General features: G+C 43.2%; 1 protein-coding gene across 1 annotated transcript in view; it reads right to left on the bottom strand.

Moving 5' to 3' along the window:
- Positions 1 to 17,338, bottom strand: part of CFB (complement factor B) — a 2,501,566-nt gene that overhangs the window by 408,947 nt on the left and 2,075,281 nt on the right. Inside the window, exon 16 of the mRNA XM_044082138.1 lies at positions 4,974 to 5,053. Within this exon, the coding sequence (XP_043938073.1) occupies positions 4,974 to 5,053 (80 nt within the window). The remainder of the gene's footprint in view (positions 1 to 4,973; positions 5,054 to 17,338) is intronic.

Below are 17,338 nucleotides of genomic sequence, written 5' to 3'. Positions count from 1 at the left end.
GGCATCCACGGGGGGACCTCTGCTCCAGTGGGTTCTTTCAGCAGGGGGACTCAGGATTCTATCCGGGCGCTTGGGGACTGGCTCTACAGTGTCCGGCTCCTTCCAAGCCCTGGTGGAAATAAGGTCCACCAGGGGGTCAGGGGGAGGGGACACCCAAGAGATAGATGGCCCTGCTTCGAATGCCTCTAGGAATACAGACTCATCGGAGGAAGCCTTGGGGGCAGACCACCCCCCCTAATCCTGAGCATTTCCATGATGTCTCCAAAGGAGACATCCTCGGGGGGTGACCTTGGGGATCCATCCCCTTCATCTAAGTCCGTATCTTCCGTAAGGGACTTGGGGGAGTCCACGTGCCTCCTCTTACACTTGGCTTTGTGAGGGACCTCCTCGGGGGGGGATGTCCGAGGAAGACTCACCAGCAATATCATGTTCCAAAGGAACACCCAGAGACGCAGAAGCAGGCTGCCCCGAAGGCCGGGTGATGGGAGCCCGGACCAGCTGAGAGGGAGTGCAGGGGGGAGCCGAAGCCAGGACCGGAGGTCCGGATGCACTCAACAGTGCCCTCTCCACCACCGCGAAAGCTGAGGGGGAGCCACTCTCGATAGGCTCCGAGAGTCGACTCCCACTCGGATCCGAAGCGGGACGGATCGGGCGAGACCCTCGGATCCGAAGGACCCATGTGCTCCGACCGGAATGGAGCCGAAGTCACACAAAGTCCCTCGGATCCGAAGCTCAACCCATGGCTCCAAGAGGTCGGATCCGACAAGCTCGAGGGACCAGTCGGAGCCGAAGTAACCAGTACTATCGGCTCCGACCCACCCCCGGATCAGACGCGGCTCGGCTCCGAACCCGGGAAGCGGGATGGAGAAGGAGCGATTGGGGCAAAAAATGGGGTCGAGCTCCCCCCCGGAGGGGGGGGGGAGGCAAGAGCACTCCCATCTGCAGCTGGGCCTGGATGAACCTCCTCATCATCCGGTCCATGTCTGCATCTGACATACTGAAGGTGGACCTCGACGAGGCCACCAAGGCAGACCTAGAGTGTCGCCTCGATGACCTCGAAGGGGACCGGGTCCCCTCCTCCCCAGGTCCCGGTGAAAACAAGGGGACCGGAGCCAAGGAAGAGGTGATCCAGAAGCTCTGGATGGAGAAGCCCGCTTGGCGGGTGGTGCCGAGGTTGAGTCCTCGGCCCGCCGCTTATGGTGCTTCTCCTTCCGTTTATTTTTTCCAGCCTCCTTCTCCTCCGGAGCCGAAACGGGAGGTTGAGTCCCGACCAGAGGGAGGGAGACAGGGGTGGCTACCACCGAGGGCTGGGTAGCGGCCACAGAAATACCGGAGGCCGGAGCCGAGTCTGGGGGCAAAAGGCCTGCCAGGATCAGCTTCGACCTTTGGTCCTTAAGTGCCCTGGGGTTGAACGCTGCACAAATCGCACATCCTGAAGAGAGGTGTTCAACCCCAAGGCACCTAACGCACCGGGTGTGGCCATCTGCCAGTGAAAGCTTATGGCCACACTCGGTGCATTTTGAAAAGATGGCTTTAGGGGCCTCCGACATGGTGTACAGAAAACACACTCACTAGGCCCCTACACACACCACAAACACACACTACGAACCAGCGAGGGCAGGGAGGAAAATTTAAACACAAAAGATATAAAAATAGAGAACCTGAACACTCGTACACACTCACACAAGAGAAAGGAAGAAATAAAGCAAAGTTTTTCTCACAAAGTTCACTCAACTATCAGGAGCTCGAAATCCAGCTTGTAGCTTGAAGCGCGGCAAACTAGATCTGAGGTCAGTCAGGGTTGGCAGGGGATTATGGGTAAAGGGAGGGGCTAGGAGCTCGGATCTATGCTGTGGTAGAAGTTGCCGGCTCGGATCCGAGATCGGATCCGTATCCCAAAGGTTGCAGACAAATGAAGTTCCTACTTCAGATCTGATCTTTAACTGCCTGCAAAAAGGAAGAGTAGCCCGGTACTACTACTCATATGTCAGTAAGGCAATGTGTTTTTTTAACATCAGTCTTGTTCTCTTCTCATCTGTGGTCCATTTAGAGATTCTCTGCACTACTCCGAAGATGTTTTTAGCACCTTTTTTGAATTGTGAATTAATACATAAGCAAACATACATTAATATAAAAGAAAAGAACTAGTATTAACATATTCCCAGTTACCAACATTATACATTGCATGTATTCTTTTGCATAACCATCATCAATCCAACATTATATAAATTGCTCGATTCCTGCCTTTGCTTAAACCTCACTCCTCCTCCAAAGCATTATTCTGCATATATTATTCCTACAACTTCCATTTTTTATGAAAATTGCTCCTACCCTTTTCTAAACATCCCACTTCCACTTGTTTTATATCTGTTACAATACTCACTACCTCAAATATTGTAGGTTTAGACTTTGATTTCCACTTTATAGTGATTGTTTTTTCAGCAGCCACCAGAATTAAACTTCTATGCCTAGGCAATTCAGATCCTATATCACAGTTCAAAAGACACCCATTTGCTTACCTAATATTTCTGACAGAATATTCTGTAAAGAATTTTTGCAGTCTGCCAGTTCATTAGACTCCCAAAACATATGTGCCCTGTTACCTATTTCTTCCTCGGCACACCTATTTGCTATCTACCTGAGGAACAATTCTTTGGAGTCTAAATACCTTTGCAAACATGTCCAAACACAAATCCTAAATCCTTTAGACTTTGTTGCATATTTGGGAGACATAACGTATGTCGTCCCATTGTTCCCTTGTGAATTGCTTACCCAGTCTCACCTCCTAATCTTTTCTAACTCCTCCAATTGACTCCTATAGTTATTGTGCAGTATTTTATATGCCCTACTAATTGTCCCTTTTTTGACTGCAACTTCTGTTTTAGATTCAACTAAAAACTCTACCACAGCAGGTCTTTCACTTAGGATTTCCCTATCCTTTTCTCTTTGCCTTTACTCTGATATCAGTCGTTGACAGGGAAGGCAGTCTCTAGCCTGCAGTACAACAGTCTTCTTGGCATATTCCCATTCTGTTTCCATTCCCTCTCTAGTTATTTGCTCCCAGTACCTTGGTGCCTTTGCCAGTTTTCTCCAGTAGATTCCATCCACCTCTTGTCTATTCTCTGTACCCCTAATTTTAGTCATCCCTATTGGCAAAATCTCCTTTCTGCATTCTTGTATTGGCTTAGGTCTTAGCATACTTTCTGTTACTTTATGGATATAATATTCTGAATATTATGTATGACTGCTGTTATTCTCCTTAAAGATCTGCATTCAAAATCCCACTGTCTCCTTATTTCTGTATTTCCTCCCTACTTCATCATCATCCATTCCCACTTTAAATTATAGCTTTCTGCTTAAGTTATGTATATGAACTTTAACTGTGTAGCTCTAAAATATCCCATCAAATCAAGTAATCCTAAACTATCTTGTTCTATTGGAAGAATCAGCTTAAACAACTTGCCCCTTGTATAACTTAACCTTTAAGGGTTTACATTTATGGGGTTGATGGCTATCTGCATGAACACTGCTTGGTCAAAGAGAATAGATGAAATAGGCTGATTTGAAAAAATATACAACTTTCCCTGATATCTGGCAACCTTCGGGTTAGTATTGTTGGAGAGAGAAAGGATAGAGCATCATGTATTGTCAATATAGGGAGGGCTATGCATAAGAATTGTTTTGATGTTGGCTATTTGGCTTGTTCTTCTTGATCAAGCAGGACTTGATCAAAGGCTCACCAAAGTACTGAACAAGATATTTATAGGTGTGTATATATATATATATATATATATATATATATAGAGAGAGAGCAATACTTTGCATCTGCTATAAAACCCTCAACAGAAGACAGGGCCCTCTACTCCACCAGTACAGCAGCTGCCAGTATTTTTTCTAACTAGCAAGTCAAGCTTTTTAAGTTCTTTTATAGGTGCCATTTTCTAGGAACATATTCAGAAAATAGAACCAAAAAAAATGTTGATGCAAGTAAGATTGAGCTAAAAGGTAAAAAAAATGTAAGATCAAAGCCATTTGCTATTGGCATATTTTAGAAGCACTGAAAAGGTGGTAGTGCTGTGTGAGATTGTGATACAGTGGGGACTGTTTTTTGCCCTTTCACCACTGTAGTGTGATCTCAAAGATAGGCTATACAATTAACAGGGGGCGTGAGGGGTACATGAGCACACAAACTGTTTGTAGTACATTCAAACTTCAGTGTTTCAACCTCTTTTATTCAATCTTACATGCTTTGGCGTTTGTTCCTATGAATGTATTCCATTTTCTAATACCTATCTTTCTGGTGATCTAAAGTTGTGCAGAGTGCTCAAATAGTCATCCTTTCAGTTCAAACAGAAAATAATAAATCTCTGTTCAGCAGTTCTGGAATTTTGTCTTTCATTCCACCTGGGCTCAAAATTATGTCCTAGAAATGTTAAGGCAGGCTTAAGAATGCAATGATAACTTTCACTTTCTGAGAAAAGTTTCAATAGGCACCTAATTAAGTCGAGAGACTCTTGGTCAAGATGGGAGGTACCACAATGCAATACAACTTGCATTCTTTAGGAGGCATACAAGATTTGACACTTCTCTTCCTAGCAAGAGAGAAAAAAAAAAACACAAGGTTGCATTTGAGTGATCAATCTGTTTTTTTTTTTTTTCCTTTCACAGCAGATCAAGATTGACTCTAGTTGCTTCAATATAAATTATTAATGTATGACTCCATGAAAGCACATAGCTCTGGAATTAGCATGTGATACCAGTCAAGGCATTTTTACTATAACTGGATTCCATGTTATCAGATGAAGAGACCTATGGTACAATGATAGCTTCTGAAAAAATACAGAAAAAAATGTAACTGCATTTGCACTGATTGAAAGAAATGGCAAAGAAATAGTGCCGCTATACATAAGTGCACAAATTTACTCTTCTTGTATTTTTAAATAAATAATAAAAATAAATAAATAAATGCTTACAATGATCTTGGCAGGTTGTTTGGGGGTGCAACTTCCTGAGAGCTCGAGTTGTGCCTTCAGTACAGGGTATGCAGATTGGCCTAGCAGAAAAAAACACACACAGGTAAATATAATAAGAAATTTATTTTCCTCTTCAGCCCAGAATTGTTGTATAGGAAATCAGACTATTAAAAGAAAACAGACATACTGAAATTACTTGTACTGAGCAACATTTACCAGAAAGGGGCTCGTCTCACAGTCTTGTTAAAGAAATGCTCAGTGTTACAATACTGAGAACAAAGCAATGAAAACAAATCAGTGAGCCCCAGTGAGAGGCAAGAAGAATGCTGCTACAGAATGGTAGCAAGCAACACGGCAGGACAGAAAAGTAGGCAGCAGTTGCAGGGAGCAGAAAATGGCTGTATGCTTTGGAATCTGTCTTGGGCCATGAATTAGCTACCCCATTTGTTTGTTGATAAATTCTAATGAACTCAAAATAATTGTAGGATAAGATGTCTAGAATTTCCATGACTAAACTTATTTGTTCAACAGATAGTATTCTAGAATCAATTAGCTATGCCCTTACAGCCTCCATTCCAAAATCGTTGGGGGTGACTATATAAAGAGATTGAACATTCAGGGTTACTAATAAATCTAACACTACAACATCCTTAATTTTGTTCTTAAAGTAGAAGGTGTCTCTTAAGTAGGAATCTGTCCTGATCACAACTTGCTGCAAAATGTTGTCTGCATGTATGGCCACAGTTTCAGTTTTACATTTACTAAAAGCCACTATCGGCCTTAAGGGTGGAACATCTAATGATTTATGGACTTTCCAAAGATTTTATTAATTACAGGATTGGAACCTTCCAAAAAATGTTTTGTATTAAAATTAATCCTGTTATCAAAAACCCAGTCACTGACAACATATCAATCCTTGCATAACTCTTTTTATATCAGCAAGGGCAACTTTCTTATAAAAACTAACATCATCTAATATTTGCAACATTTTCTTGTTATACCATTCCCATTCAATAATAACAATAGCATTCCCTTTATCATCTTTGGTTACAATCAACTTTTCATTGTTCACAATTCCAAAAAAGGCACGGATCAACAGTCATTAAAATACCTGTTTCTGGGTTTGCTATTTAATATTTCTCTTATATGGATTTCAATAATATTCAGAAATGCTTCAAGTTCAGGTCATAAAGGAAGGTTGTATAAACTGGGGTTTACTCAAATCTTTAGCTGAAGAATCATTATTGCCAAAATAAAATGTAAAATAAATGTAAAATTTAATTGCCGGGCATAGTCTCTTAAATTATTAATGGTATCACACTTGTCCGCCCTCTTAGAGGGAACAAAGGTCTAGTCCTTTTTGATAAGATTACATTCAAAATCATTTAAGATAACACTGGACAGACTGAGTATTTTAAATTGTTCTTTGAACATACCTAAAAACCTCCTCCTGCCGCCCTTTTGGTTATTCCTCTTTGGTTTCTGCTTCTAGTTCTATTGATAGTGAACTCGGTTGCCCTGCAGCTTGTTTACTGCAGTTGCAACTTGTGCTCATGTTCTGCTCGCAGTCCCTGTCCCCTGATAAATTTCCACAGGTTGAAAAAACTGATTCAGCTCACCTGCTGCTCCTCTGTTATTAGACTTGGAATTAAAAGAAAAATTTTGCCCTGCAGACACTTGGTTCTCCTGTCTTTTCTGAGTCAGTCTTTCCAATCTTCTTGGAACTTCCCCTTCATTACTATTGGGCGCCATTGATTGCTCTTCTCTTCTGTTTTCACCTTCACAAGCCAAACCACTATTTTCTTGGGATTTCTGCACTGGTAATCAGCTCTGTCTCTCTAAAGCCTTTCATAATTTGGAGACTTCATTCTTCTTAATTAAATTACTTTGAATGGCGCTGACTTTACAATCAAAATTCTCGCTGCTGACGCTGTCCTTAAGAAAGCAGAGAGAGCAAATATGTTTGTTTAAGCTCTCAGTCTTACTTTTGTTTAATTTTATTAGAATCTTCAAATACCTGAAGCCAGTTTGCTGATTTAAATAGATCCATTCTTTTATAAAATCAGCAGGCAGAGCCTCACCTACTGGCATTAACATAACTCTAAGTCCTTTTGGCACAATCTTAGCTTTTAAGCAGTTCTCAAAATAGATTATATCCCGTTGCAGATGCTTTAGTTTTAAAAGACTTTTCTCCAATTGCTTGAATGTTTCAGCAGCATTGTCAACACCAGCCCCCATATCTTGAATGCCTGAAAGGTCAAAAGGGTTTGTAGGGGCTGCCAAACAATTCAACAAAACTTCATCTGACCTCCAGGGTACAAAGGTCGCACCAGAACTACTGTTAACCCTTGGTACATTGGCTCTGCTTACACACCATTTTTGGTTCAAAACTATTGAGCCATCTGGAGTATCATGCAGGGTGAAACCGATTGGCTGCATCATGAAACTGCAGCCAGATGCAGCTTCTATACTAACTGATCAATGAAACAAAACCTGTAAATTAAAAAAAAAAAATGGAAAATAAAATGTAACAAAAGAAAAAATACTAGGAGAAACAGTTTAAAAAAACACATAAAATTATTAAAACACTGAAGACTTTATTCAGCATAAAATTTATTCAGTAATCACTTTTGTCTCTGTAGCAAGACTCCTTCAGACTGACTACAGTTTATTTTCAGTTTTTTGTATTGCAGATATATGTGTAGTTTTCTCTTTCTTTTTGTCAAGAAAATTGGAGCCAACAGGGTTGTTCATTGAAGAAGCTGTTTCCCCGAGGGACGGGTACAACATTCTGACTAAACAGTAAAGTTTTCCTGCTCCTTCTCCCTTGCTTCCTGAGGGGAACCCAAATGCCATAGAGGATATGGCTAACTCCCGGTCTATAGTGGCTGCAGGTGCTACACCATAAAGATCTGGGGTAAAAGATGAGTGGTCTCAGGAACTAGTTTTGGGCACAGCAGAGTGTGGCTGAGACAAACTGATAGCCTCCTGTGCTGGCAAAGGCTGTTTGCTTAATTTTTTCCTTTTTTGTGTTTGGAAGAAGGACCAACCAAGGTACCAGTAGTTTGTTCTATGGTCAATACAAAAATGGTGCCTCCTTCCTGGGTAAACCAAGCAGCAAAAGCTGGTAGAAATTCAAGGTCTTAAAAATAATTTTTTTTCCCAGTACAAACATAGTCCAAAGCACATTCTGCCAGTCTCAAAAAGTAAAATGAATACAGTTTTCCCACAGAAGAAAAGGTTTAAAAACTTTTTTAACAAATTTTAAACTGACAGTAAAAGGTTCTCTTCCATTTAAAAGCATCATTTTAAGTCTTGTTACACTCCGTTAAAACACAAACTCCTAGATGAAAAACATCTTTCCTAACCAAGAAAACACATTTAAACAATACATTTTAAATGTAGAAGGTTTTTCATCAAGGGGAACTTCTCTGTCCAGCAGTGGAACAGCACAAGCTGACCATCAGTCCTTGAAAGCCTGCAGAGATTTCTTTACAGTGGCAAGAAAGCTCTGAAGGACTTGGTGTCCAAACCTGTCTTTTTAGGCAGCTCAGCTCGAGCTGCCTAATAATTTGGCTATGTGGAAGGTATACTGAAACTCTGCAAGCTAGCTGGCTCTTATATCCTAAGCAGGATATAACCCACATAGCTGAGGCTGCTGCAGTGAGCAGTATGATAAACATCTGGACAATCCTCAGCTTCTGCAATGGATGGAAAAGTATGTAAGGGGATTGATGCACTGCCTCAATCAGATACTCTACATCAGCTATAAATTACAGAGTTGCAGGAATATGTGAAATCAGACATTCACATTGCTATACAAAGAAGACCATTAGCAGTTGTATGTGATGAAAGTACAGATAGCAATGCATACTGCATTCTAAATGTTAGATTTATACTCTAGGGTACATGTCCAACTGCACAGAACTCTCAGATGTGAATCACTCAGTAGTAGATAAAGCTGTTCTAAAATCAAAGCAAAACTACAGTGTTGGCCCACCAAATATAAAAAGAAGTCATGTACTCACCATAACGTTCCATGTTTGTAGTCCAACTCACCCTTCATTCTTACATATGGGATCGGAGCTGATCCTTGGCTCTGAGTCGGCCTATTAATAAGCTGGAAGTCTTCTAGTTGGCTCGTGACTAGGTAGGTATCCCATGGTGCACCAGTACAATCCCCAAATCTTGTTTGCTGCTAACTAGGAGAAATAATAACAAATATACAGAAGAAAGCCAATACTAAAAGGTCTCCATACAAAAAGGTAATAGTATTTTTCTGTCTCCAGGTACTTCCGGGATGGGGGTAGGAGGGTGGGTTTGTAAGAATGAAGGGTGAGATGGACTACAAACATGGAACGTTATGGTGAGTACATAACTTCTTTATGTTCTGTAGTCATATCTCGCTTCATTCTTACATATGGGACAGCGTCCCTAGCGCCTTATTCTTGGGTGACTCAAGGAAAAATACTCCTGAGTACCATGGAACCAAATGATGCTCTACCCCTGGAGGTTAAATCCAATTTGTAATGAGTAATAAAAGTGTGAGGGGTAGACCATGCTGCTGCTGCACAAATATTATCAAGTGGGACCCTGGCTTGAAAGGCTGCAGAGGTAGACTGAGATCTGGTAGAATGAGCCTTAATTTTGAAGGGTAAAGGTCTACCCTCAGAGTTGTAAACGTAAGCTACACAGCTAAAAATCCACTTTGAGAGTATTACTTTGGAAACTGGTAAGCCTGACCTGGATTCGGTGAAGGAAATAAATAATTGATAAAAACGTAATTGTCTATGGACATCCAGCTGATGAAACCTGTATTCAGTTGCATTGGAATGATTTGGAAAAAACACCGGAAGTTCCGTGGATTGATTCAAGGTGGCATAGGAACAGACCTTGGGGACAAAGGGAGGATTAGTACGAAGGGACACTCTGTCTTTGTGAAAAATCAGGTAAGGAGGTTTCACAGACAATGCTTGCAACTCTGACACCCGTCCGGCCGACACGATAGCCACCAGAAACAAAGTCTTCCAAGACAAGAATTTCAAAGGGGATGAATGAGAAGGCTCAAAGGGCGGAGAAGTTAATTTGGATAACACAAAATTTAAATCCCATGAGGCCACAGGTTCTTGCAAGGGGGGTCTTATCAAAGTGGCGCCTTTAAGGAAAGTTTTGCACAGCCTATGTGACATCAGATTAGAATCTTGAAAGCCTAGATGAAAATTTGAAATCGCTGCCAATTGAACTGTGATAGTGGCAGCTGCAGATCCCTGGCGAAAAAGCTCATACAGGAATTCCAAAACCACTGGAATGGAGGCAGTGTAAGGATCAACATTCATTTTCTCCGCCCAGATAGAGAATCTTCTCCATTTACTGGAATATAGTCTCCTAGTGGAAGGTTTATGAGAAGATGTAAGGATATGAGTCACGGAGGGTGAGAAGTTGTGAAGCCTGACTAGGGATAGAACTGGAGCAGCCACGGTGTCAAACTGAGGGTGTGTAAGGAGGGGTGAAGTGAACCTAACATGTGTCAACAGGTCTGGAACTGAGTCCAGAATCCAAGGATCGTCAAGGAGAAGAGGCCCAAGAAAGGGAAACCAAATCTGACGATGCCAGTAAGGAGCAATGAGGATCAGTTTGTCTTCCAGCTGTTTCACTTTCTGAATAACCATGGGAATGAAAGGGAAGGGAGGAAAAGCATAAAGGAGACCCAGGGGCCAATCATGAACAAGTGCGTCTCTCGGTGACTCCCCCGGAGGGGGGATTAGGGAGAAGTAGCTGCTGGATTTGGCATTGATTGGACTGGCAAAGAGATAGCAGCAAGGCTGTCCCCATCTGTGGAAAATCTGTTCCGCTGTTTGTTGTTTCAGAGACCACTTGTGAGGCATCAGGATTGCCCGGCTGAGCTTGTCGGCTATCACGTTAGTCATCCCTTGAATGTGCGTTGCCACCAGAAAATGCTAGGAAGATATTGCCCATTTCCAAAATTGAATGGCCTCTCGACAGAGTGGGTAAGATCTGGTTCCACCTTGTTTGCTGAAATACTATACTACCGACATGTTGTCTGATTGTATTGCAATAGTACCCAGAGGCAGAAGGTCGTGAAGTGCTTGCAACGCCAGGAGCACCACCCTCATCTCTAGAACGTTGATATGCAGGTGAGCCTCATGATCTTACCATGTGCCTTGGACAGTCATGCCTAGATAATGCCCTCCCCCCTCCCTATCTGTGAGGCATCCGTGGTCACAGTGGTAACGGGTTGGTGAGGAACAAATGGAGTGCCCGTGGTTAACTGATTGGGTAGAGTCCACAAAATGAGGTCCTTCTTGCAAGAGTCTGTCAGCAGAATGTGGTGAAGATAATAGTAGGTGCTGAAAGGACCATTGGGACGACAGAAGACACTGAAGAATCCTCATGTGTAGTCTGGCTAGTGGCACTAGCAATATGGTGGAGGCCATGGTCCCTAAAAGCTGTAGAATAGTTTTGGCTTTGACCTTTCGTAAGAGGAGAAGATGTTGAATTTGAAGAACCAGACTCTGTGCCTTTTCTACAGGAAGACAAGCCAACATATCTACTATGTCTATCTCTGCGCCTATAAAAATCACAAACTGAGAGGGCAATAAGGCAGATTTTTCCCAATTTATAGAAATTCCCATCTGGGCTCACAGCTGAATGGTAGCATCCCTGGTCCAAAGAAGTAGATGCCTGGTGGGGGCGGTCAAGAGCCAGTCATCCAGATACAGCAACACCTGGAATCCTCGACGTCTCAAGTGAGCTGTCACTACCGCCATATACTTGGTGAACACCCTGAGGGCTGTGGTGAGACCAAAGGGCAGAGCACGAAACTGGTAATGATTGGCTCCCAGCCAGAAGCGTAGATGACTCCTCGATGCCCTGTCCATTTTTATGTGGTAGTAAGCGTCTTGGAGATCTATTGAGCACATCCAATTGTCTTTCCCTAATAATGGAAGTATAGACTGTAGTGTCACCATCTGGAACTTGTCCTTCACTGATTCATTCAATCTGCTGAGGTCCAAGATGGGCCTCCAGTCCCCTGTACGTTTTTGCATTAAAAACGATCTGGAGAAAGTTCCGGATCCTATTTGGTCTGCTGGGATGGTTTGGATGACTCTTTTTGACAGCAGCTTGTTGACCACCACAGTTGCCTGATCCCTGTGATTGGGTGGAACATCTGGGATCCTCTTGGGAACAAAAGGTGGAAGAGAAAAGGGTATGACATAACCTCTGGTAATAATTCTTTGTACCCAGTTGTCTTGAGTGATACCTAGCCAGGCTTCTGGATACAAAGAAATGCAACCCCCGACCGGCCTCAGAGAAGCACAGTCGGGCCCCACATCAGGAGCGCTGGTAAGGCTGGCCCCGAAAGGAATCGTGACCTCCCTAGTTTTGCGGACCGCCCCTGCCTCTAGGGCAACATCTACCATTTCCTCCTCCTCCTCTGCCTCTGATGAAGGAGTCACCCTGTGCATCCTGGAAAAACCTCTGGGACTTCTTGAACCACATTTTACCGCCCCTCTTACCCCTAGGATATGGTCTACAGGGTACAATAAAATGTATTCCCATGGCAGAGAGTGTTTTTCCTTCTTGCTCGCACTGGGTGAGAGTGTCCTTTACCTTGGGTCCAAACAAAGAGGAACCGTTGAAGGGGGCATTTGTAAAGGTAGACTTGAAATGTTCCGCAAAGTTACACAAACGCATCCAGGAATGACGCCTTAGGGAAATTCCAGAACCCACTGCTCTACTCGCTCCATCGGCTGCATATAAAATAAGCCGTATGGACGAGTTGACGATAGAGTTCAAGGTGGTCAACTGTGCAGACACCTTGTCAGGGACTCCCTCAGTACATGTACCTTGTAGAGAATCTCCTAACTCTTTAAGGAGATCTCTCTGAAGCCTCGTGAAGTGAGTAAGGTAGTTCGGCGATCTAAGGGTAAATGCCGCTGAAGAGAAGATACGCTTCCCGTATCTGTCCATTGTTCGAGACTCCTTATTCGGCGGATGAACAGAAGAAGAAGTCTCAGCTAGCTCCTTCTTAGTGGCTGCCGCCACCACCATGGCATCTACGGGAACACCTTTAGACAAAAAAATCCTTTTCTGGGGGTGCAGAAAGAAACTTATTCAGTCTCCTGAGGACTGGCTCCATGGCATCAGGAGTATCCCACACCTTTTGACTAACTAGCTCTATCAGTTTGAAGGGTGGAGACACCCAAGAGGCTAAAGGTTGAGACCTGAAAGCCTTCAGGTACACTGACTCCTCATCAGAAGGGGTGACTGTGGGAAAGCTGCACCTCTGTTTAAGTATTTCCAGGATGTCTACGAAGGAGACATCATCAGAGGACGACTTGGGGGACCCTTCTGACTCCTCAAGGTCAGTGTCACAGGTCAGAGACTCATCCTGGGAGTCTACATGCTGCCTCTTACATGTTTTCTTCCATGGAGGCTCCTCGGAAGGGTATTTTGGGGAGGTCTCAGAAGAGTGGGGGCCACCGGCCGGTGGCTCCTGAGGCTGAAGATCTCTGCTGTCCATGGAGAGAGTAGGAGCTTAGACAGAAGTAGGTGCCTTAGGGGCAAGAGTGTTGGTACCCCTGGTAGAAGCTGAAGATCGGGATAGCACACTCCTCATCATCTCGAATGCCAACTCTCCAGCTCCGAAGACCTCCCCGGCTCCGAGGAGACTGAGGATGCCATCGGCTCCGGAGCCATCGGCTCCAAGATAGATGTAGGATCTGAACTCACCCTCAGCGACGCTCTGAGAGGAAGACTCGGAACCAAAGAGGTTCAGTTCCAGGCATCGCTGTCGGGCCCGATCAGGGAGCTTCAGCTCCTAGACACCACATATAGCACTGAGAGTGTCGGAGCGGAACTTGGCTCTGAAACAGCCACAGAGGGAGCTGGAATTGAGGGTTCCACCAGTGGTACTAAACACTCCGGCTCCGAAAGGCCAGCATGGCTTGGAGAAAGAATGACCGAAGGGGCTTAACAGACTCAAGTGGCTCCGGAACCGACTGGGTCAGAGCCAACAACAATTTTGGTAAGGCAGATGACTTCAAAAGTCTCAACATTACCCTCTCCACATCTTCTTCTGATAAACTCCTGGAAGACCTGGAGGACAGAGTAGGAGCATCAGTGACTTCAATGTAGGGGAGACCGGTAGAGGATCCATAGACCGGCTCCGTAAAATACTCCCAGCGGTCAGCTCTGAGCTACTTGGGGCTGACCCTGTAGTCACAGTACTACTCTCAATTAGCACCGAGCTCTGTGGAGCCAAAGAGACAGTGGACTTATCAGATTTAGTGATTTTTAAGAGGTGGCTCCGAGACACTAGCCGGTGCTGGGGCGGGCCTCTTAGAGGACTTAGACTTTTCCTTTTTAGATCCCTGAGATCTAGAAGAGGAGGAAGAGCTATCCAGATCTTCCTCAAAGGAAGGTTTTAGAAGACCTTTTAGGATGAGCTTATTTTTTTCTTTCTTGCAACACCCTAGCACTGAAAAAGTGGCAAAATAAGCAGGTTTCCTGTAAGTGGGTGGCCCCCAAACAGTAAATGCAGTTACTGTGGCCATCCATTATGGACATCTTCTGTGAGCATTTAATGCATTTCTTAAAGCCAGACGGCTTATGGTCCTTGCTTTCTTTAGACATTCTCACAGAGATGAACTCACAAACACACACACAGGAAGAAAAAGGAGAGGACTAGGTCCTCTAATTTAAACGGGCCTAGCCCTGCAGGAAAGGGAAAGACACCACGAGGACTAGGTCCTCTAATTTAAACGGGCCTAGCCCAGGCAGGAAAAGGAAATGGAAAAACTAGGTCTTCTAATTAAAACAGACCTAGGGAAAGGAACAATAAGAAGAGTAGTCACAAACAGTAATAAAGTGTATATTTCAAAATTATTCAACAAGGAAAACAGAACCTCGTTCTGTTAACAAGACTAACCAATGTAGCAAGCGGAAATCCGCAAAAAACTCAGACTTATGACTATAGAAAACAGAACCTCGTTCTGTTAACAACGCTAACAAATTTAGCAAGCGGAAATCCGCAAAAACTTTGACTTATGCCTGTTAAACAACAGACAGCCTAACTGGGCACAAAAGGCGCCTACAATTACTAAACTTTAATTATTAAACAAAAAAACAGCACACAGGATACCAAATACTATGAAGCTAAAAGGCCAATTGTACTAAAGAAATTGCACACAAATGGCGCAATCATAAACGCTAACTATTTTAATTTGCAAACTACACTAACTATGACTAAACAATGATATAATAACAGTTTTAAATAGAAAAGTCCCAAAATTTTGTATAAACTTTGAATAAATTGAAAAACTTAGCCAGCGCCAAAGAGAAGCACAACCAAACTCATCAATACGGCAAACAAGATCTGGAGATTGTACTGGTGCACCATGGGATACCTACCTAGCCACGAGCCAACTAGAAGACTTACAGCTTGTAAATAGGCCGAGCTGGAGCCGAGGATCGGCTCCGATCCCATATGTAAGAATGAAGGCGTGATAGGACTACAGAACATCTGAATTTGTAAGTGACAGTGCACACTACATGGTTATATGTTTTAAGGAAGCACTTCATGGAGTGCTAGGACACCATGTCATATGTGCTCCTTACACGGATCATGAGTTGTCCCTTCTGGGAGACACACAGGTTCACCATTTCAAGACTGTCAATGAATTTGTGCAACTTGTGAAATATGTCTTCCAGAAGTCTACACAATGAAAACAGAATGTGTAGCTTTCCCTGAACAGACCTGCCTTGACAGACACTTCAGTATACTGCTACCTGTGCCAGTGCTGACAAGATGAAATACATGGTTCGCAGTTATGAAGTATAGTGCACAACATCTGCAATACCTGTGGGACTTCTTCACTGAAGATAACAGTGATGCAACATCCATGGACCAGCTATAGATTCTAATGCATGACTAGCATTCAGATCTTGATATTCAGCTGAGTTTCATCTCAGAAAACTCATCAGACTTGACCATAGTCAACAGAACCATCCAGCTTAAGGCTAGGCCTCTTACAGTCCTGACATAAAACATGCTAATGTCACATCAGAGTTGTCATAAAACTGGGATAACAAACACTACAAGCTTTGTGGAGAAAACTGATGAATTATCTGCTTAGGGCCAAGGTCAAGGAAGACAACATTCAACTGTTCAGGCCTGCCTTTAAGGTCAGCTTAGAGAAACTGGACAATCATCTGGATATCAACCCTTCTGTTCTGTTCTGAAAGATTTGCAGAATCTTGAACCCATATAATTTACCACAAAGTAATAATGACTTTCATCATATGTAACCTGCATGCCCATTTTAAATGGGTAAGCCAGGGCAACTTCTGAAGGATTGGGAAGTGCATGATTATCAAGATGTGCAAGAACTACGACCACTGTCCTCAGATGACTTATACAACTTCTGGCTTTCAAATGCTGTGCAGGTCGCAGCACTGTCTGAAACTGCACTAAGATCTACAGTGGATATAAAAAGTTTACATACCCCTGTTAAAATGCCAGGTGTTTATGATATAAAAATGAGACTACAATAGATAATTTCAAAACTTTTCCCACCTTTAATGTGACCTATAACCTGTACAATTTAATTGAAAAACAAACCTGTTGGGGGAAAAATAAAAAAAATAAAAAACATACAATAAGCTGGTTGCAAAAGTGTACACACCCTTAAACTAATACTTTCTTGAAGCCCCTTTTGATTTAATTACAGTATTCAGTCTTCTTGGGTACACACCTGCCATCAATTAAAGAGACTCTGATTAACCCCAAATAAAGTTCAGCTGTCCCAGTAGGATTTTCTTGACATTTACTCAGTTGCCTGCTACAGCAAAAGCCACGGAGCAGAGAGCTTACAAAGGATCAAAGGGATCTCGTTGTTGAAAGGTATCAGTCAGGAGAAGGGTACAAAAAAGTTTCCACAGCCTTGGATATACCATGGAACACAGTGAAGACGGTCATCCAAAAGTGGAGAAAATATGGGACAACAGTGACGTTACAAATAACTGGATGTCCCTCCAAAATTGATAAAAAGACAAGATGAAAACTGGTCAGGGAGGCTGCCAAGAGACCTACAGCAACACTGAAGGAGCTGCAGGAATTTCTGGCAAGTAGTGGTTGTGTACTACATGTGACAACAATCTCCCATATTCTCCATATGTCTGGCTATGGGGTAGGGTTGCAAGACGGAAGCCTTTTCTTACACAGAAAAATATCCAGGCCCGGCTAAAATTTGCAAAACAATACATCAAGTCTCCCAAAAGTATGTGGGAAAATGTGTTATTGCCTGATGATCTGATGAGACCAAGGCTGAACTTTTTGACCA

This window comes from Protopterus annectens, chromosome 9.part0, assembly GCF_019279795.1.
Source record: "Protopterus annectens isolate FY-2018-M chromosome 9.part0, PAN1.0, whole genome shotgun sequence".
NCBI classification, from domain to species: domain Eukaryota; kingdom Metazoa; phylum Chordata; order Ceratodontiformes; family Protopteridae; genus Protopterus; species Protopterus annectens.
Note: the sequence above shows the minus strand (reverse complement) of the source record. Positions and strands in the feature narration are given on the sequence as shown.